The 22,678-nt window shown below is 35.0% G+C and overlaps 1 protein-coding gene and 1 pseudogene across 1 annotated transcript in view; one reads left to right on the top strand and one right to left on the bottom strand.

The window, feature by feature from the left end:
• PLCL1 (phospholipase C like 1 (inactive)) overlaps positions 1 to 22,678 on the top strand; it is a 345,138-nt gene that overhangs the window by 257,247 nt on the left and 65,213 nt on the right. The window contains exons 2-3 of the mRNA XM_049773184.1: positions 11,532 to 14,006; positions 15,826 to 16,029. Coding sequence (XP_049629141.1) covers positions 11,586 to 14,006; positions 15,826 to 16,029 — 2,625 coding nt within the window. The 5' untranslated portion in view covers positions 11,532 to 11,585. The remainder of the gene's footprint in view (positions 1 to 11,531; positions 14,007 to 15,825; positions 16,030 to 22,678) is intronic.
• LOC126009367 (ubiquinone biosynthesis O-methyltransferase, mitochondrial-like) lies at positions 20,978 to 22,004 on the bottom strand (annotated as a pseudogene).

Below are 22,678 nucleotides of genomic sequence, written 5' to 3'. Positions count from 1 at the left end.
TATTTCATTTTTAATGCATTTCAAATTATGGTACGCCATAAAACAGAATTATAGTTTTGTTTTGTTTTGTTTTGGTTTGGTTTTTGGGCCACACCCGGCGATGCTCAGGGGTTACTCCTGGCTGTCTGCTCAGAAATAGCTCCTGGCAGGCACGGGGGACCATATGGGACACCGGGATTTGAACCAACCACCTTTGGTCCTGGATCGGCTGCTTGCAAGGCAAACACCGCTGTGCTATCTCTCCGGGCCCGAATTATAGTTTTTGTTGTTGTTGTTGTTCAAATGTATAGAAATGTTTTCTAAAAAAAAAAAAAAAGAAATGTTTACTAACTTTTCTGTATTGTTTCCTTGTTATTTGAAGCAGCATTTCTACCTCTAATACTTGAAACAATTCCATTGGGCATATCAAGATGATTTGGGGAGAGTGTCACATTCGGCGGTGCTCAGGGGTTACTCCTGGCTCTATGCTCAGAAATCGCTCCTGGCAGGCTCGGGGTACCATATGGGATGCCGGAATTCGAACCACTGTCAGTCCTGAATCGGCCGTGTGCAAGGCAAATGCCCCACCGCTGTGCTATTTCTCTGGCCCCCACCCAGATCATGATGATTTTATTGTATTTATCTACTAATTAGTGGAGAGCTTATTTTTTATAATATCTTTCCAGGCCGTCTGTTTTCATAAATTTGGTCTTTCTTTTTCAACTTTACATGAAGTAAAATTCCATATGTAAATAGGACATAAAATTTATGAGGTATAATGATTTTAATTTATTGATAATACACTGAAATATATGTATTAGTAATGTAGGTAGTAAAAGTCTATATTTACATCTTCTTCATTATAGACGTTCTGTAAAGAGACCATGGCATGTTACTTTCCATAATGAGCACCTTCAATTAATCATAACAATGAAACAAAGTCCATATTGGCCTAAGATCAGCCAAGATTCTTAGATCTAGCTGATCCACGAGTCTCAGGAGAAAGGACAGAATCATATCTCAGCCTACAGGCCCATTTGATTCAGCTCTTGATGTTTTTTTTCTAGTGTAAAGGTGAATGATCAATTTTAAACATAGTGTTTTCAAGTGTGATGTGGACATCTGTCTTAGGAAAACAGTGTTGGCAAAATGCTGTCCCTCTAAGACCACTGAGTGATTGTCAGATGACCTTTCTTGGGTCCTTCTCATTTTGTTCATACTGGCACTGCTAAGACACACATTGTAATTATTTCTCTTGGGACTTTTATATTAAAAATTATACGCTGAACCCAATCTTTGAGGTAGATGAAAAGTTCTGGTTTTTGACTAGAAAGCCAGGAGTGTTAATATGCCTAGTATAGAAAGTAAGTAGCGACCAGTGAAAAAATGAAAGCCAATAATGACAAGATTTGAGAGAAATAAGGTCTTTTCCATGAGAGCAGTTGGTTCTAAGGAGGAGAAGCCACAGTTGGTGGATTTAAGGGCAAAGAAGAGTTGAGAATGAGTAGAAAGCTCTTTAGGTGGACTTCACAGACAAAAAGCCCAGGATTTATGCTGGTGATTATGGGGTGATTATGAAAGGAGATAATCAAGAAAAACAATGGAATAAATTGCGGGTCCAGCTTCCAAAACCAGTATTTTCTTGGATTCTGCAATTCTTTTCAACTGTATGAACTTAATTTTATCATTAAGAAAGAAAGTAAATAATTTTAACAATGAGCTTCTGCTTTATTCTATTGATTCTATTTTGTTTTATTTGGTATTTCATTGAAAGGTCACTGATTTTTTTCAGTAGGTTTGAATATTTTTGCTTCCCTAATGAATAACAGAGATGAAGGAAAATAGAAAGAGGTGGAGAAATAGATTATTTTTATCTACTGTCCTCCATTGTCAAGATCACATAAAAAAGTTTGTTTTAGATATTACACGAATAATGTTCTTAAATATACAAATTAAGCTTTGACATTCTTAAATTGTGACTCTCAAAGATGTTATGTTTGGCATTTTTTTAATGATCCTAATTCTTCCTTTGAGGCAGTATCTTCTGAGGTTTTGAAAAAAGATGTAAATGAAATGCTTTTCTGTATATATATATATATATATATATATATATATATATATATATATTTGTCTTTTGAGTTGTTTAATATCTATGACTGCCATTATCTCTTTGGACAAAAAAAATCACAATGATTCTTTGGGCATTCATAGAAAGGTGTAATATCAAAGGGATTTTTAATTTGCACTCTTTTAAGTCTTTCTTATTAGTACTACTTATTTCCCTCTCTCACAATCATCTCTGAACAGATTGGTCCCCTAAAGCTGTCCTTCTACTGGGACCTCTTTCCAAACTTGATTCTTTCCTCTAGTCCCATTCTGTATACCATTTGACATCCTAGTTTCATGTTATGCCCCCTGCCCACTTACGCAACTTTTACATATGACCCCTTGAAATGCCCTGGAGTATTAAAACTTTTTGAAACAATCAGAGGAAAGAATTTTCAGCAAATAATCTGTATCAAGAGAGAAATGAAAAAGATTCTCCTGACAGACCCTCAGAAAACAACTGACCTACTGGCATCCAAATTTTGGGCTTGCAGACCAAAGAACAAGGAGATTTTTTTCTTCTTTCTTTCTTACTCTTTCTCTTCTTTCTTTCTTACTCTTTCTCTTCTTTTTTCTTTTCTTTCTTCTTCCTTCCTTCTTTCTTTCTTTCTTTCTTTCTTTCTTTTTTCTTTCTTTCTTTTTCTTTCTTTTCTTTCTTTTTTTTCTTTCTTTCTCTTTCTTTCTTTCTCTTTCTTTCTTTTCTTTCTTCTTTCTTTCTTTCTTTCTTTCTTTTCTTTCTTTCTTTCTTCTTTTTCTCTTTTTTCTTTCTTTCTTTCTTTTTTCTTTCTTTCTTTCTTTCTTTCTTTCTTTCTTTCTTTCTTTCTTTCTTTCTCTTTTCTTTCTTTCTTTCTTTTTCTTTCTTTCTTTCTTTCTTTCTTTCTCTTTCTCTTTCTTTTTCTCTTTTCTTTCTTCTTTCTTTCTTTCTTTCTTTCTTCTTTCTTTCTTTCTTTCTTCTCTTCTTTCTTTCTTCTTTCTTTCTTCTTCTCTTTCTTTCTTTCTTTCTTTTCTTCTCTTTCTTTCTTTCTTTCTTCTTTCTTCTTTCTTTCTTCTTTTCTTTCTTTCTTTCTTTCTTTCTTTCTTTCTTTCTTTCTTTTCTCTCTTTCTTTCTTTCTTCTTCTTTCTTTCTTTCTTTCTTTCTTTCTTTCTTTTCTTTTCTCTTTCTTTCTTCTTCTTTCTTTTCTTTCTTTCTTTCTTTCTTTCTTTCTTTTCTTTCTTTCTTTCTTTCTCTTTCTTTTCTTTTCTCTTTTCTTTCTTTCTCTCTTTCTTTCTTTTTTTCTTTCTTTCTTTTTTTTTCTTTCTCTTCTCTTTCTTTCTTTCTTTCTTTCTTTCTCTTTCTTTCTTTCTTTCTCTTTCTTTCTTTTTCTTTCTTTCTTTCTTTCTTTCTTCTTTCTTTCCTTCTTTCTTTCTTTCTTCTTCTTTCTTTCTTTCTTTCTTTCTTCTTTCTTTCTTTTCTTTCTTTCTTTCTTTCTCTTTCTTTCTCTTTCTTTCTCTTTCTTTTTCTTTTCTTTCTTTCTTTCTTTCTTTCTTTCTTTCTTTCTTTTTCTTTCTTTCTTTCTTTCTTTCTTTCTTTCTCTTTCTTTCTTTCTTCTTTCTTTCTTTTTTCTCTCTTTTCTTTCTTTTCTCTCTTTTCTTTCTTTTCTCTTTCTTTCTTTCTTTCTTTCTTTCTTTCTTTCTTTCTTTCTTTCTTTCTTCTTTCTTTCTTTCTTTCTTTCCCTTCTTTCTTTCTTCCTTTCTTTCTCTTTCTTTCTTTTTCTCTTTCTTTCTTTCTCTCTCTCTCTTTCTTTCTTTCTTTCTTTCTTCTTTCTTCTCCTCTTTCTTTTCTTTCTTTCTTTCTTTCTTTCTTTCTTTCTTTTTCTTTCTTTCTTTCTTTTTTCTTTCTTTCTTTCTTTCTTTCTTTCTTTCTCTTCTTTCTTTCTTTCTCCTTTCTTTCTCTCTTTCTTTCTTCTTTCTTTCTTTTTTCTCTTTTCTTTTTCTCTTCTCTTTTTCTCTTTCTTTTTTTCTCTTCTTTTTCTCTTTCTTTTTCTCTTTCTTCTTTCTTTCTTTTTTCTTTCTTTCTTTCTTTCCTTTCTTTCTTTCTTTCTTTCTTTTTCTTTCTTTCTTTCTTTCTTTCTTCTTTCTTTTCTTCTTTCTTTCTTTCTTTCTTTCTTTCTTTCTTTCTTTCTTTCTTTCTTTCTTTCTTTATCTTTCTTTCTTTCTTTCCTTCTTCCTTCTTTCCTTCTTTCATTCTTTCTTTTCTTTCTTTCTTTCTCTCTTTCTCTCTTTTCTTTCTCTCTTTCTCTTTCTTTTTTCTCTTCTTTTTCTTTCTCTCTCTTTCTTTCTTTTTCTCTTTTCTTTCTCTTTCTTTCTTTCTTTCTTTCTTTCTTTTTCTTTCTCTCTCTCTTTCTTTTTTCATTTTTCTTTTCTTTTTCTTTAATATATAAATATTTATTTAAGTACCATACTTACAAGCATGTTTGTAGATGGGTTTCAGTCATAAACAGAATACTCCCTTCACCAGGGCAATAGTCTCACCACCAATGGCCCCCCTCCTCCCCTGCCCCTGCCTGTATTCGCAACAGGCATTCTACTTCTCTAATTCTTTAACATTGTCATGTCAGTTGTTAGTGTAGTTATTCCCTAACAGTGTTACCAGTTTTTGTGGTGAGCTTCAAATTGTGAGTCATTTTTTCCGGCCCTTCCAGCACTCAACTCTATTGTCTTCGGGCCTTATCACAGTAATGTCTTTAATTTTTCTTAAAATCCATAGATGAGAAAGACTATTCTGTATCTCTCTTTCTCCCTCTGACTTATTTCACTCAGAATAATAGATTCTATGTACATTCATGTATAGGAAAATTTCATGACTTCATCTTTTCTGATGGCTGCATAATATTCCATTATGTATGTATATATATATATATATATATATATATATATATATATATATATATGTACCACAGTTTCTTTAGCTATTCATTTCTTGAAGGACATCTTGGTTGTTTGTGTATTTGACAAAAAATGTTCTTGAGGAGAATTAAACAATGTGTCTTTATAATGAAGATGATAAAATATGTCTACTTAATCCAGAATTTTCTATTCCAGCAAGTTTAAAAAACAGAAAATTATTACTGTTGAAAGTCCATAACTATGGGTTTATAATAAGTTTTTCAGAGTGATTTATTGATACCATTTGAAAAGAGGGGCCAGCAGGGCCTTCCTGAAGCTAATATCAATGAAGCCATAACTGGTGTTGGCAGCAAACAGGTACATTATGCATTTGGGGGGAAGGTCTTTTTCACATATTTCAGAATAATGGAGCCTGATTAAAGGTTGTGCTTTAAGAATTTTTATCCCAAATATAAAACTCCAATGAAAATCCTTGTGGATATTGTTTTATGTGTTGCTAAGCACCAAAGATTTTATAATTATTTTTTCTAAAGAAATATGGAAATATTGTTAAGTATTTGATGCTTAGGTCATTTCTTGTCTAGTGTTAAGTAACTCTTTTAAAGGTTATAGAGTTAAAATTGTAAGTTAATTATGTATAATTACTGTAGTAATTTTCTTTAATATTATCTTATCTGTTCTTGAGCCTCTTTAGTGATTTTGAGTCTGCAACTTTTTTTACATTATTGAAGTTGTATTTTGTTCTGGATTTGGGGTCACACCCAGAAGGAATCAAGGGTTACTCCTGGCAGGCTCAGAGGGGACAATGGGATTTTGGAATAGAACCTGGTTCAACCATGTGCAAAGTAAATAACCTATATACTGTGCAATTGCTCCAGCCCCAATGTTTTGAGTTTTGTTTCAAGTCAGGTTCTCACTTGAGGGACTGAATTTTCTCTTGACTTCCTAACAAACATATAGATATGACCATAGTCCCTTTAGTAGGGAAAATACATATATTAGAACTCATTTCTTTGGGTAAGCACCAATCTAATTTGATCAATCTTGCATTTTGAGGATAATTTGCCTCCTCTTGTATTATTGCTGTGACCTCTTCCTGCATTGCCAATCCTATTTGGATCCACACTACCCTTTTCTTTATTCTTTCCCTGATTCTTTCCACGTCTGAGAATCTTTGTACCAATTCTTCTTTCCTTTAATTTTCTTTCCTTTAATTTAAGTTCTTTTCTGACTACAGTTGTCCTCATCATCTTGAAGTTCAATATGATGATTTACACTGTCTTGTAAATATAATATATTTATGCTATGCTATTATGTGATAATAATTTGTAGATTGCATGTTCAAATCTACACTTTTTGAGTTTTGTTTGCAAATTCATAAAACCTGGTTAGAATAAAATAAAAAAATAGAATAAAAACTGGTTAGAATAGCATTAATCTGTTGTTTTTAAGTTGTCTATCAGAACAGATATGAATCTTATACATCTTTATATAGAGATCCTTATAGATTTATACATCTTTATATATAGATTCTTATAGATCTTATAGACCTTTATATATAGATCTTTATAGATCCTATAGTCTTTATAGAAATAAAACTTATGTGCCTATATTTTGTCTTTTAGTTATAATTAATTATAGCTATGTGAATACTTTTGGAGTGCTTTTAAGAAATTAGTCCTGGGGACTAAGCTGGAGACATAGCACAGTGGTAGGGGGCTTACCTTGCAAGCTGCCGACCTAGGAAGGACAGTGGTTCGAATCCTGGCATCCCATATGGTCCTCTATGCCTGCCAGGAGCGATTTCTGAACGCAGAACCAGGATAACCCCTGAGCGCCACCAAGTGTGACCCCCAAAATACCCCCCCAAAAGAAATTAGTCCCTTCTTAACACATTACAATAAGAAAGTGAAAAATCATTTTAGCATAACTGCATTTCTGTAGCTGTATTTCTGTATTTTAAGACAAAGAATCTTTATAACCAGAGTTTGACAACTGGTATTTTGGCTGCCATTCTTAAGTGTTTTGTATTTTGTTCTATTTTACCTAAGTGTCTTAGAATTGTTCAGTTAAAAGCAACTTGCTAAAAATGTCAAGACTATGTGACAATAAAATTAGATGTTTAAACAGACGTATCAGGTCAGAGACAGAGGAATGTTGGTATAATATTTCTTCTTGGATTTTTTGTGTAAGGTGTCAGTATTGTTTATCTTTTGTAAAATATATTTAACATCAAATATATTGGTTTATCCGTGTTTAAGTGAACAATGAATGCTATTTCTTAGGTTACATTCACACTTTTTATTTTGTCTTCTGCTATACCTTATTCTGCAATCATTATATTGAAAGAATCCAATAATATCATGATGGAGACCCAAAGTATATTAGTAATGAGTTACAGAGTTACAGAACTCAGTGATTTGTGAGGAAAAAATGATTTTGTTTATTAAGTTTTAATAAATAACCCTATTGTGGATTCATCTGTATCCAACTTGTTGAATTCAGCAAATAAGCTCATGGAAATTGATGGAAGTTAGTTTACTGATTTGGCTTATTTGAACATCTTTTTCTAATTGTAGAAGGAAATGTGTGAAAGACATGGCTGAGAGGTCAGAGTAATGAAAGAACACAAGGAGATTTGAATTCTTCCTCCCACTCTGCATATTCTAACAGTGATTTTTATCTTCTCTCTCCTAACTCCTGTTATTTTTGAGAGCTATTTTGCTTGTTTGGGGATCTTGTAATAACTTTGGTTTTTGTCTTTGTGAGATGATAACCTAGAATCATATTTTACCAAATACTAAATTTTAGACATTCTGTGATAAATTTTATAATCATGCTAAATATGTTTTGTTCAAAGTAAGATATAAACATTATAGGTTAAAAATTCTTTTGTAAGGCAGACATGAAACACGTATTCTTCTTGATAACTTTCTCGGAGATAAAATATTAATTGAAAGGGATATTAATAGCACAACACATAAGAGAGGAAAACTATTTCATGTGTCAAATCAAACAAAGAATATTAGATCTGAATGTTCATGTAAAACATTTATGACACAGGAATTATACACATGCATTTAGAGAAATACTAATTTTCTATTTAAGATTTGTTAGGAGCCATTAGAGGTTTTATGACTGTGGACAATAATTCTATTTGGAACATGATCTCCTTTTATAAAAATAATTAATATGAAAGCTTTCATTAACTTCAAAGGCCAGTCAAATGGTAGCTTTAACAGCTGAGTCACAATCTAATTTCTAATTTGCCATCACAATTCCTAATTTCCCTTTTTATTTTACTAGGTAGATTAATCATATCTCAGCAATGCAATTAGGAGCCTTGATAGAAATACGTACACAATGTTAGATATTTCTAAGCATGTGGGCTGCGATGAATTTAAATGTTTTAATAAGTGTATCTGTGTATAAGTAGCTGAAAATTTTTAGTCTTTTTTTTTTTTTAACTTAAGGATTAGGAAGCTGAACACTATGTGATAATTAAAAATAATGATGTACTGAAAAAGCTGTAGTTCTGCTCTTAAATGTCAGGGCCCTTAGAAATCATATTCTGTAATCTAAATTGAGCAATTGATATTTTTGTCACTTGAAGATCAGATAGGTATTTGACTTAATGAGTCTTCATTATGAGCATCTCATAATGAAAGAAAATTTGTTTTCCTTTTTATAGACAAGTTTTTAGTCAATGGAATAATAAATCACCCTATCTTTTCTCAATTCAAAGAAAAGGGAGACTTACAGGTAGATGCCAAGTAAATTGAGGCTCTGGAGAAGGGGTTCTACTCTGCAAAAAAATGCCTATTTTTAAATATTTTAGGGTTTTATACAGACTTGTCTTATATAGATAAGAGGTCAGATATCTATTAATTAATTTCTATTAATTTCTTTATTATTCCAACATTGTGCTCACTTCTTATACGTTTTTAGATATCAGGTAAATAAGTCAAGGTTCCTCTTCCTTCCTTACAATATTTGTATTTACAATGAATTTTCATGTAATTTTTTGAGCCTTGGAGCAACTACATATATGATATATGCTTTTTTAATTTCTTATGTTTCAATTTAATGACTAAAAAACAGATATTACAATAAGGAGAGACTAAATGTCTTGCTCAGGTCACATAATCTAGCGAGTGAAATAAACACAACTTGAGAAGAGTTTTTTGTTTGTTTGTTTTTGCTTTTTGGGCCACACCTGGTGACACTCAGGAGTTACTTTGGCTATATGCTCCTAAATCACTCCTGGCTTGGGGACCATATGGGACACTGATGGATCAAACCGTGGTCCTTTCTAGGTTAGTGTGTGCAAGGCAAATGCCCTACTGCTTATGCCACCGCTTCGGCCCTGAGAAGAGTTATTTTTGCCCTAAGAACAAAGTATTTTGTTCTTTATACACTGCTACTATACTAATAGGCTTATATAATGGACATTATATTTGCCATAAGGTACTTTTAGGAAAATTGTTCCTGGGAGAATTATTTGAATTTATGGTATAGTTGAGTTGATGAACAATTTGCATCTATGGTTTGAACTAGAATGAATAAAGAAATAAGAATGAACTATCATTGATTAGGTTGTCATTATAAATAGTGAGTTAAGCATTGGCAAATTTTAAGTGTTTTCTAGGAAAATATAAGCAAAAGCTTTGAAAATTAATTTACATTGGAAAGGTCTTCACATGACTGTAATCATTCATATTTGTTGGATTTTGTTGTGGCTGCTAGTAATTTTTTACTAAAATGCAGGTGTGAATTCCCACAATGTTAATTAAAATTCTTTACCTCATTTGAAAATGGTGTCAATGGAAAAGCTTTATGATCTCATTCTGGTTTTCAAGTCACTTATTATTTAAAATAGGCTAAGGAAAGTAATTAATTTCTCATAAGTTATAATCTAAACCTTCTGTAATTAAAGTATGCTAAGGTTAAAAAACTTGCAAACTAACTTTAATCAACATTTATTATGAAACCATTACAAAGTGTAAGTGTGAAAAAAAACAAATTCAACTTTATTTCTTTCATATTGTCCATATGGACTTGAGCTAGGTTGACCAGGCATCAAAAGCTAAATATGTTCCTTGTATGGAGTCTGTAGTTATTTCCATGACAGTATACTTCAAGGGCGGAGAAACCCTGTATCTCTTAGGCCAAGGGAATTCCCTTTCTAATCTCCCCAATATTTACAGTGCCTATGCAGAAAAAAAAAAAAGCAACACAAAATAAATTTTTTTGTTTTTTTATTGTTGGTTTTTTTATTTTATTGTGCTTTTTTATTTGTTTTTATTTCAGGACCGTGGTTATTGTGTGGTGGTTGTCTTTATTGCTGTGGTGCTTTTTGAATTTTTTGTTTGAGTTTACTTTTTGTATTGTTGTTACATTTATCTTCCTTTTTCTGTTTCTTCTCTCAAATTGATATCTATAGCCTCTAGAAGGACCCTGCCCATATTTTGCTTGTTTGATCTTTGCCCCATTATATTTTTTTCTTTCCTTCAAACAGAACCATATAACTTGAACCATCTTGTTCCGCCTCACAAATCAAAGGGGAAATAATAAAGGGTACCAAGACCAAATAGTTGTATGACCACTAAGTAGTAATAAAAAATGATCAGACTTAAACACCAAATCCAAAGCCAACGATAACAGAATCGATACCCAATCTACAACAAGCTAGACACAGAGGGGGACACTTATACTAGTAGCCCGGGGGATAAAGGAAGGGGATATGGCATACTGGGAACAGGGGTGGAAGAAGGGCAACTTTGGTGGTGGGAATTCCCCTGATTCAATATCACTATGTACCTAAAATATTACTGTGAAAGATATGTAATCCACTTTGGTCAAAATAAAAATTATTATTATAATAAAAAAGTAAAATAAAAGCTAAATAGATTTTTAGGAAATATGTTTTCATAAACATATAAGCTTGATTTGTAGAGAATACTTTACTATTTCAAAAAACAGACAAAATAATTTGAAAAATAAGTGTCTTTCCCCCAAACGTAATTTTATCAATTTAATTCACAATAAACTATTTTTGGGGGAAGGATATACTCAGTGTTGCTCAGAGATTACTCCTGGCTCTGAACTCAGGAATCACTCGTTGAGTGAACTTGGGTCATCCACCTGCAAGGCAAACATTCAACTTGCTGTGCTATTGCTATGGCCCCCTCACAACTAACTTTCAACTTTTAATTTTATTGATGGGTTGTTGTGTGGTCACACTGGATATTGCTTGGGCTTAGAGTTACTTGCACCATGAGGATCATATCTATGCTCTGGAGAGAGATCTGGTGAGCCTTGTAATGTTGGGGATTTAATCCCAGGACCTTGAACACACAAGACATGCCTTATCACTTGTGCCATGTCCTCCTGCCCAGTGATTCCTTTTTTTTTTTTTTTTTTGAAATAACAAAAAGGTAAATTGTAAGCGGTTCTTTTTCCAAACAATAGTATCCTTTTAAGGGATCTGGGATTGTAGAGAGTTTACTAAATTTCTCTGTTTCCTAAAAGGAATGAAACATTTTCAAATTCTTTTCCAGGACCCTTCAAACCAAAAATGTGGTGGAAGAAAAAAAACTGTGTCTTTCAGCAGCATGCCCTCAGAGAAGAAGATCAGCAGTGCCAGTGACTGCATCAGCTTCATGCAAGCGGGCTGTGAACTGAAGAAAGTGCGGCTCAACTCACGGATTTACAATCGTTTTTTTACTCTGGACACAGATCTCCAAGCTCTTCGCTGGGAACCTTCTAAGAAAGATCTCGAGAAAGCCAAGCTGGACATTTCTGCCATAAAAGAGATCAGACTGGGGAAGAACACGGAGACATTTCGAAACAACGGTCTTGCCGATCAGATTTGTGAGGACTGTGCCTTTTCCATACTCCATGGGGAGAACTATGAATCCCTGGACCTAGTTGCCAATTCAGCAGATGTGGCAAATATTTGGGTATCGGGGTTACGGTACCTGGTTTCCCGAAGTAAACAGCCCCTTGATTTTATGGATGACAACCAGAACACACCGAGGTTCCTGTGGTTGAAATCAGTGTTTGAAGCAGCAGACGTTGATGGAAATGGCATTATGTTGGAGGACACCTCTGTAGAGTTAATAAAACAACTCAACCCTACCCTAAAGGAGTCCAAAATCAGGTTAAAGTTTAAAGAAATCCAGAAGAGCAAAGAAAAATTAACTACCCGAGTGACAGAGGAAGAATTCTGTGAAGCTTTTTGTGAACTTTGCACCAGACCCGAAGTGTACTTCTTACTTGTACAAATATCAAAGAACAAAGAATATCTGGATGCCAATGATCTCATGCTCTTTTTAGAAGCTGAGCAAGGAGTCACCCATATTACTGAGGAAATGTGCTTAGACATAATTCGGAGATATGAACTTTCTGAAGAGGGTCGTCAAAAAGGATTTCTGGCAATTGATGGCTTTACCCAGTATTTATTGTCACCAGAATGTGACATTTTTGATCCTGAGCAGAAAAAGGTTGCCCAAGATATGACTCAGCCATTATCTCACTACTATATAAATGCTTCTCACAACACCTATCTCATCGAAGACCAGTTCCGGGGACCTGCTGATATAAATGGTTATATCAGAGCTTTGAAAATGGGCTGTCGAAGCATTGAACTTGACGTCAGTGATGGTCCAGACAATGAACCCATCCTCTGTAATCGAAACAACATGGGGACCCACCTTTCCTTCCGAAGTGTCATAGAAGTGATAAGCAAGTTTGGCTTTGTTGCTTCTGAGTACCCCCTTATTCTTTGCTTGGGAAACCATTGCTCCCTATCCCAGCAGAAGATAATGGTTGAACAAATGAAGCTGGTCTTTGGCAATAAACTCTATACTGAGGAGCCTTTGGCATCAGAATCCTATCTACCCTCACCAGAAAAACTCAAAAGAATGATCATCGTGAAAGGCAAAAAGTTGCCACCTGATCCAGATGTTTTAGAAGGAGAAGTCACAGATGAAGATGAAGAAACCGAAATGTCTCGCCGAATGTCAGCTGATTACAATGGTGAGCAGAAACAAATCTGGTTGTGTCGGGAGCTCTCTGATCTGGTGTCCATCTGCCAGTCTGTTCAATACAGGGACTTTGAGGTGTCTATGAAGAGCCAAAACTACTGGGAAATGTGTTCCTTTAGTGAAACAGAGGCCAGTCGAATCGCAAACGAATACCCCGAGGATTTTGTAAATTATAACAAGAAGTTCTTATCAAGAATCTATCCAAGTGCCGTGAGGATTGATTCCAGTAACCTGAATCCACAAGACTTCTGGAATTGTGGCTGTCAGATTGTAGCCATGAATTTTCAGACTCCGGGTCCAATGATGGACCTTCACACGGGCTGGTTTCTTCAGAATGGAGGCTGTGGATATGTTTTGAGGCCATCTATTATGCGGGATGAAGTTTCCTATTTCAGTGCCAATACAAAGGGCATTGTACCGGGGGTGTCTCCTCTAGCTCTTCATATCAAGATCATCAGTGGTCAGAATTTTCCAAAGCCCAAAGGAGCTTGTGCCAAAGGGGACGTTATAGATCCTTATGTTTGCATCGAGATACATGGGATACCAGCAGACTGTGCAGAGCAAAGAACTAAAACGGTACAACAGAATAGCGATAATCCCATTTTTGATGAGACTTTTGAGTTTCAAGTGAATTTACCTGAACTGGCAATGATTCGTTTTGTTGTTCTGGATGATGACTATATTGGGGATGAGTTCATTGGACAATATACAATACCATTTGAATGCTTACAGCCTGGATATCGGCATGTCCCTCTTCGCTCCTTTGTGGGTGACATCATGGAGCATGTTACCCTTTTTGTCCACATCGCTATAACAAATCGAAGTGGAGGAGGGAAAGCGCAGAAACGCAGCCTTTCAGTGAGAATGGGGAAGAAAGTGCGGGAATATACAATGCTCAGGAATATCGGTCTTAAAACCATAGATGACATCTTTAAAATAGCAGTTCATCCCTTACGAGAAGCCATAGATATGAGAGAAAATATGCAGGTAAGACAATTTCATTTTTCTTCCCTGCTCCTGCTTTCTTTTATTTCTCTCCTATTGGTGAATATTATATTTTACTAATGAATGATCTTATCCCTTAAAAAAATTTTGTCTTTTTTGTGGTGTAAATTAAATTTGTGGTACAAAACTATCAACCACTGAACTAACTTCAGTTTTATATGGCTTATATATTTTATGTTTCTGATTATCATTGCTATCTTAATTTTGGTGTGAACAGACCTAATTAGTGGCATATCATCATACCACAATACTGTATATCTATTAAATCCCTATTACATAAACCAAATTAATATATGGAACGTACACATGAAATGCTACAAAAAGAATCTGAAATGTTCTATGTATGTGAAATCTATAAAATAATATATAAATACATGCATACTAATTATAAATTTATACATGTGTAAAATAGTTGCAGATAAAGCCATCAAAAGAAACTTAAATCACATAAAACTAATGTATAACCAATGCTTTTTTAGTAGTTTACTTTTTCTGTTGTTTGTGTTTGGGCCAAACCTAGTGGCGCTCATTGGATACTCCTGGCTCTGCATTTCCAAATTACACCTGGCAGACTTGGAGGACCATGTGGGATGTTAGGGTCAAACCCCAGCGGGCCACATGCAAGACAAACACCCTACCTACTGTGTTGTTACTCTGGCCCCCTGTTTACATTTAACAATAATAAATTATTCCCTATGAGAGCAAACAAACCTTAATAAATTATTGATCATTTAAACTTGTTGCAAATTATTTTGTTTTAGAAATGCGGCTTAATAAAAAGAACATATATATATTTCAGATAAAGTTCTATCTCTCAGATTGGGATATGGTACAGTGATAAGGTGCCTTTCTTGTACACAGATGACCCTGGTCACTCCATATGGTCTTGCAAATACCACCAGGATTTATATTAGAGCACAGAACCAGAAGTAAGCCCAGTGCACTGCTGGATGTGGTCTAAATTCACCTTCTCCTAGTTCTATTTATGTGGTCTTGAGAAAATAATTTAACATATCTATTACTATTTTTCTACATAATGTAAGGGATATGATTACATCATAGGATCATTATGAAAATGAATGTTTATGCAAATTATTTAGTTTTGTATGTAAAAACTCAACTTAGTTTCATCATCTTCATTAATACTTTTAATCAGAGATGGTTGCCAGCACTTTATTCTATTCATTCTTTTCATTTTAATCCTATTAACATTTTATAGTATTTAATAACCCTATTCTAAACAAATATTAATGAGAGACAATAAAACAAGAATTATGCAGTTCCTACAATGTGCATAGAGATGTTGGCAATAGTCTATAAAGAGAGCAAAATGAGAAGAATATTATTTTTTTCACTTTTGGGTGAAGCAGGGTAGATTTTAATGAACAAAATCTATTTAGAGAAATATGTGGAAGGAGAGGACAAGAAAAAATTTGGTAACTGCTAAACATTGAGAATTCTGTGTTTAACAGGGAATTTGCTTTATATTTTAGTTGATTAAGTCCAGCTTACTCCAAATTAGGTACATATTTGAGGGAATGCATTGATTCCTTTTTATTTAAATAACACTGGTTTACAAGACTAGTATTACAGAGTACAATTTTGTACTTCTTCAAAATGTACGTTGCCATCTCCCAGGACCAAAATCTCTCCACCACTATCCATTTGACTCCCTTTCTCTTTAAACTGTCCCTTTCACCTAATCAGGATAATATGTTTTAGTACATTTTATAAGTCTAGCTGTGCTGGGGATGACACGACATGTGACTAACCATGCAATTCTATATTTTCTTCTCTGCAGAATGCCATTGTGTCCATCAAGGAGCTGTGTGGACTCCCTCCAATTGCCAGTCTGAAACAGTGCCTGTTGACCCTGTCCTCTCGGCTCATTACTGGTGACAACACTCCCTCGGTCTCTCTTGTGATGAAAGACACCTTTCCTTATCTGGAACCTCTGGGAGCTATTCCAGATGTCCAGAGAAAGATGCTGGCTGCTTATGATCTGGTAAGAAATGTCTCTAATGTCTCTTACATTGTGTGTGTGTTTGTGTGTGTGTATGACATCATGTGACAGGAGTTATGTTGTGAAATTGTAATGAATAGTATAGAACAATGTGATTGCCTTTGAAGCCACCTACATTTTGTATGTTTGGCAAAGCTAGCTAACTCAGTTCCCCTAAATCTCCATTAGAAACCTCTGAGTCTGTGATTTGAACCAGAGTTCAAATATTGTACATAGAAATCTTTACTTTAGCAAAGGCTGAGTTACTGTTTAAGTCTTCAACAGTTCATACTATCTATATTTGAAGTCAGTCAGCAATAGGATCATTTAATTGATGCCAATAGGAAGTGAACTTATGCCTCAGTGCTACCTTATAAGACAGTAGAAATGAAATTTTCTAGATTTCTTTTTATTTTTGGGTCACATCCTGCAGTGCTCAGGGCTTACTCTTGGCTCTGCACTCAGGGATTACTACTTGTAGGTTTGGGGGACCGTATGGAATAGTGGGAATATAACTCAGGGCAGCTATATGGAATAGTTGTACTATCACTTTGGCTCTATAGTTTTCAAAGCGAGTACAATCATCTCTATATATTTAAAAAATAGATGTGGAATTTTGTAGCAATTAAGTAGAGCTATGTATTTTTGAACCATACCCAGCCTTGCTCAGGGATTATTCCTTTTAGGGATTTGGGGACCATATGTGGGGTAGGGGATTGAGTCCAGTTCATCCATGTGCGTAACAAGTGCCCTACTTGTTGTACTATTGCTCTGGCCCCATTAGAAGAAAATTTAATGATATGGAGAATAACCCATAATATGTTTTATAAAAAATATGGCTACAAAATTAGTACTTACATTGCAGTTATGCATAGCTAAAATGTAACAGTACATGAATACTGTTTATTCCAAAATATACAATTTTATTTCCTTTTGTATGATTTTTTATATATACATATAGATAGTACTTAGCTAGCTAGCTATAGTAGTGATTTTCATATCAAATAATTTTCATAATTGAATAAAAGTAAACATTAAGGAAGAATAACATTTTACTACTGGAAAAACACCCAGAAGACACTTGGATAAACATCTAAAATTGGGAGGGAAAAAATCCCCTTGGAGTGTATCCTGCTAATAAATTATTATACATCTTATAAACTTCACTGCTTGCTTGCCTGGGGATAAATCTCACCTATTATATCTTATTCTTCAGGAAATCATTTTTTATCACCACAAAGGTAGGGAATGAAAGTTATTCAGTGAATAGGTATAATTGTCATCTGAGAGGTGAAATTAGGGTCCTTGTTGCCATAGAGACAGACAGTGGAAATCATGTATTCCTTCAAAGCCTTTTTAAACTAAGAAAGAAAAAAATCATTCACTGGGCTGGGATCATGGTTCCCTAGAGCTGAGCTAGTCAGAAGCAGAAAAGTAGCTCAATTTTGATTGGTTTGTTTCTGCCACACATCCCCATGTGTCTAATGGTGTTTTGCTTCTTTAGTTTGATCTGCGGGACCCAAACCTTAACATTTGTTTTTCTCATTTGTGTGTGTGTGTGTGTGTGTGTGTGTGTGTGTGTGTGTGTGGTGTTTTTAGTGTGATTTGTAATTGTAGGCCTCATATACTTTTTCTATAGCAGAAAGTAAAAGAATACAGTGAAAAGAAAAAAAAATACTTACAATGTCTTGATTTTTTCCCTTTGGGGATGATTTTTCTTTATTTGTCAATTGAATTTAGATATCTTAATAACAAATGTTAAAGTCAGCAGACTAAGGAAGTGATTAAAATCATAGACATCTCTCTTGATTATTATTATCATAATTATTTTATTATAGTTTATAGTTTGGGGTAGGTAGGGATGAATACACATAATGGTGAAATGACCTTGAAACTGATCTTGTCCAGTCTATATTGGCTGCCATCTTGCTTTTCTGCTCCAAAGAAGGGTCCTCTGAAAATTGCAAAAGAGTTTAGATTTTTCCATTATCCCTATAGGGCCTATGCTTCTTTGTAGAACACCAAATTTATGATCAGAATTATGTGAGCAATTTCTTAATGTCTGTCTTCCTCCTAAACACCAAATATAGAGAATGGCTATATTCCACGTATTCAGAATATATCTGTAGAATGTCAAAGAAAATAATATTTCATGACTATAAAATGCCAATTATATGCTTTTAAAAATTGCCAATTTTGTACCTTGTAGAATTTACATAGTTTTGATGGGCACCTTTAATGTTTTCCAGTGTCTAAGTGTTAGTATTTTTTACAAAGAGATTTCCTAGGATACTCTAGAGATATAGAGTGATCATTTAAAAAACATAAATCAGATAGTGGTATTTTCATGCTTCAAATTTCCCTTGGCGTTCTGTATTAAAATCACCACACTCCAGAGTGAAGTGGATTGTGTAATAGATAGTGTGCTTATTTTGTGCACAGCTAACCCAGGTTATATCCCTAGCACCTCCTAGGGGTCAGATGTGTGTAAGGTGAGTACCTACTTGCTATACTATCTTTCCAACTCCCCCGCAAATATAATGTTATTTTCCACAGTGTAAATGTAAGTAATATAAAATTATATTTTACTTTTTAATTGGGAATACATAAAAACAAAGTAATTAACAATTATAATTATATAATTATATATATAATATATATATTATATATAATGTATAAGCATATGTACTGGTAGAACCTAAGCATAATCGAGAGATGAAGTGAAATATGCAAGTGCTTTTTATGTGAGGCCAAGTAAGACTTAAAGTTCCTAATCACTTAGGAATTTGACAAGACACTTTTTTTTGATAATTCTTTTTCTTTTTCTTTTTTTTTTCAACTTTATTACATACATGATTGTGTTTGGGTTTCAGTCATGTAAAGAACACCACCCATAACCAGTGAAACATTCCCATCACCAATGTCCCAAATCTCCCTCCTCCCCACCCAACCCCCGCCTATACTCTAGACAGGCAAACTCATCCCTGTTTGTGGTGAGCTTCATAAGGTGAGCTGTAACTTCCAGCTCTTTTCTCTTTTGTGTCTGAAAGTTATTATTGCAAGAATGTCTTTCACTTTTCTTAAAACCCATAGATGAGTGAGACCATTCTTCGTCTTTCTCTCTCTCTCTCTCTCTCTGACTTATTTCCCTCAGCATAATAGATTCCATGTACATCCATGGATAGGAAAATTTCATGACTTCATCTCTCCTGACAGCTGCATAATATTCCATTGTGTATATGTACCGTCTAGTTCAACCTTTATGGAAAGCAATATGGAGATTCCTCCAAAAAACTGGAAATCGAGCTCCCATACGACCCAGCTATACCAATCCTAGGAATATACCCTAGGAACACAAAAATACAATACAAAAATCCCTTCCTTACATCTATATTCATTGCAGCACTATTTACCACAGCAAGACTCTGGAAATAGCCAAGATACCCTTCAACAGATGAATGGCTAAAGAAACTGTGGTACATAGACAAGACACTTTTAATCATAGAATCGTCCCTTGAAAGTTACTATGTGATGAAAAACTTAAAATTCTTTGCAAACTTTAATTCTTTATGGTGGATTTTCTTTTTTTCTTGATCCCTTTTCAAAAGATAAATTTTATGGGTCAGATTAATACAGTGGTAGGGCATTTGCCTTGCACATGGCCGACCTGGGATGAACTTGTGTTTGATCCTCAGCATCCCATATAATCCCCAGAACTTGCAAGGAGCGATTTCTGAGTGCAAACCAGGTATAACTCCTGAGTACTTCTGCGTGTCGCACAAAAAACAAACCTACAAAAAAGATAAACTTTATATTCCTTGTTTTGTAAACATATGCTTTTATTAACCAGATGTTATTTTATTTTTTTATTATTAATTGCTTTATTAAGGCACTGTGGTTACAAAATTACTCAGTGTTGGGATTTCAGTCATACAATGTACACTATCCTTTACTAGTGCACCCCTCCCGCCGTTGATGTCCTTCATTTCCCTCTCATTCCCCACCCCTCATCCCAGCCTATCTCTAGGGCAGTAATTTGCTTCTCCCACCTTCTTTCCCTTTTGACATGGTGGTCTGCACTATTGTCAATAGAGGGGTGCCTTGTATGTTACTTTCTCAACATCTAGTTCACACATTATACTTTAGAATCATCTTGCAGCATTTTAGAAACACAAATTCTCTATTTTTAAAAAATAGGGACCACACCCAGCAGCACTGGGGTGTTAAAAGGTCAGAGTTGTAGTATTTTAGTGCATGGGTCCAGTGTACAGTGTTACTCCCCTCCCCCAAATTCCTGTTTTGCTCACCTTGAGAGGCAGACCTGCCCACATCTGGGAGGGGTCTTTGGCTTCCTGTTTTGCTCACCAGGAGGATAGATGGAGAGAGAGGATTCAGCAAGAGAGGTGGCTGACAGAAACAGGGAGATGTCAGGGCAGCCTCTGAGAGCTTGTTTAAAAGATTAGCCTGTGGCTAGTGTATTAACAATAAAACTTCATGTCTCCTGAAACCTGACTGCCTGTGGATCATTTCCTTGTGGCTATCCTGACCCCCAGGCCAGCAGAGAAAGGCCTCACCATCCGTCTCACCATCATCCACCTCCATACAGGACTCAATAATTAATGTCTTTCAATAGTACAGGACATCCAATGGTGCTACCACAATCATGCCTGGTAGAGCTCATGTACCATGTGGGGGAAAAAAAACTTTGTCTTTTTTTGTTCATTGTTTTTTTTTTTTTCTTTTTCTTTTTTGGTTTCTGGGTCACACCTGGTGGTGCTTAGGGGTTACTCCTGGCTCTGTGTTCAGAAATTTCTCCTGGCAGACTCCGGGGTCCATATGGGTTTCCAGGAATCGAATCCAGGTTCGTCCTGGGTTGGCTGCATGCAAGGCATCTCTCAGGTCACCAAATTTCTTTGAGTCATATCCTCAATACTCTAAACAATTCATCTCCTCAGCTCCTGATACATGTTCGATTGATGAGATCAGTTTGGAATGATTCTATTTCTGCTTTTAAAACACGCTCATCAGTTTCTGTTTTATTCTGACCTCCAAATTTCACAGAATGAACTGCATAGCTAAGGCTGGTATTTTCTAACTCGAATTATCTAGCTTTGCCTCTCAAATAGAGGGGGAAACAAATGAGGATACCAGGACCAAACAGATAGATGATAGTAAGCTAGTAAGCTAGACAAAGAGGGAATCACCTACTCTAGCAGCCTGTGTTGTGATGGTGGGAGATATGGGTTGCAGCAAGGGAATGAGGATGAGGGAAGGACAAATTTGGTAATGGGTATTCCCCTGATTCAATGTTAATATGTACCTAAAATACTACTGTGAAAAATATGTAAGCCAGTATGATCAAAATAAAAATTAAAAAACAAACAAACAAACAAAAACAAAACAAAACAAAAAAAAAGACTGGTATTTTCAGTCCAATGCCAGTGTCCTGAGAAAGAGTTGCAGAACAAGCCTGCCACACTGTGTGAAAGGATAGACCATTTAATTCCAAAATACTTCCTAGCTTTTCAGGTGAAACAAATTTCTTCCACGAATGAGAGTACCTCTTATTACAATACCTTAAATTTTCTCTGCAAAAACAATCCCTATGATTGTTTTTAGGGTAGCTGTGTTCAGTTGATTGTACTAATAAAGAAAGAACCACTTAATTAACACCTGATAGCTTGAAACCACTATTTTCAATGTTTATAAATTATTTTCAAATGTTTATAAATCGACCACATGTCCTACAACTTCAAAAGCTATTATGGCATCAGATTCTCTGCAGTATCTTCCATGATATCTTAAAGGACACACACTCTGTACTCAACCTTCTTATCCAGGACCAGGTCAAATAACTTATGGCGCTCTGCTGTTTTAATGTTCTCATCCACAGGATCAATTCCAGTAACTAATATCCCAAGTCGCCCAAGAGGCTCTGTTAACAATTAATCACTACAGCCAACATCAAGAATCTTCATTCCAGGGGTTGAAGTAATAGCACAGTGGTAGGGTGTTTGCCTTGCATACATTAACCTAGGATGGGCAGCTGTTTGATCCTCTGGTATCCTATATGGTCTCCCAAGCCTGCCAGGAGCAATTTATGAGTGCAGAAACAGGAGTAACCCCTGAATGCTGCTGGGTGTGACCCCAAAACAAAAAAGAAATAAAAAAAACTTCATTCCAGACAAAAGTGTTCCTGGCTAATGCTCAACAGCTGTATTTTTTAAAAAAAATTATCTCTAATAAATGTCATCCCACTGACTGTTCACAGAAGAGGCTCATATACTTTGACTTCTCAGCACTAGTGTGCCAGGGTTAAGAACTTCTTTACTTCACTATTGTCCACAGTAGTTTGAAAAGGATTGTAGTCTTGTCCTAAGGAACTTATTCAAATAGGGTAAAGTCATTATATAAGATTTGAATCACAATATCCTTTTTTTTTCTTTTTCTCTTTTTGGTGACACTCAAGAGTTACTCCTAGCTCTGTGCTCAAACGTCGCTCCTGGAAGGCTCAGGGGACCATATGGGATGCCGGGATTTGAACTGGGGAGGGGGGGATCCATCCTTTGTTGGCCACGTGCAAGGCCAATGCCTTACTGCTGTGCTATCACTCCAGCCCCTGAACCACAATATTCTATATTCACCAAAAACC

The sequence above is a fragment of the Suncus etruscus genome, chromosome 5 (assembly GCF_024139225.1).
Source record: "Suncus etruscus isolate mSunEtr1 chromosome 5, mSunEtr1.pri.cur, whole genome shotgun sequence".
NCBI lineage: Eukaryota > Metazoa > Chordata > Mammalia > Eulipotyphla > Soricidae > Suncus > Suncus etruscus.
This window is presented reverse-complemented; position numbering and strand designations above follow the sequence as displayed.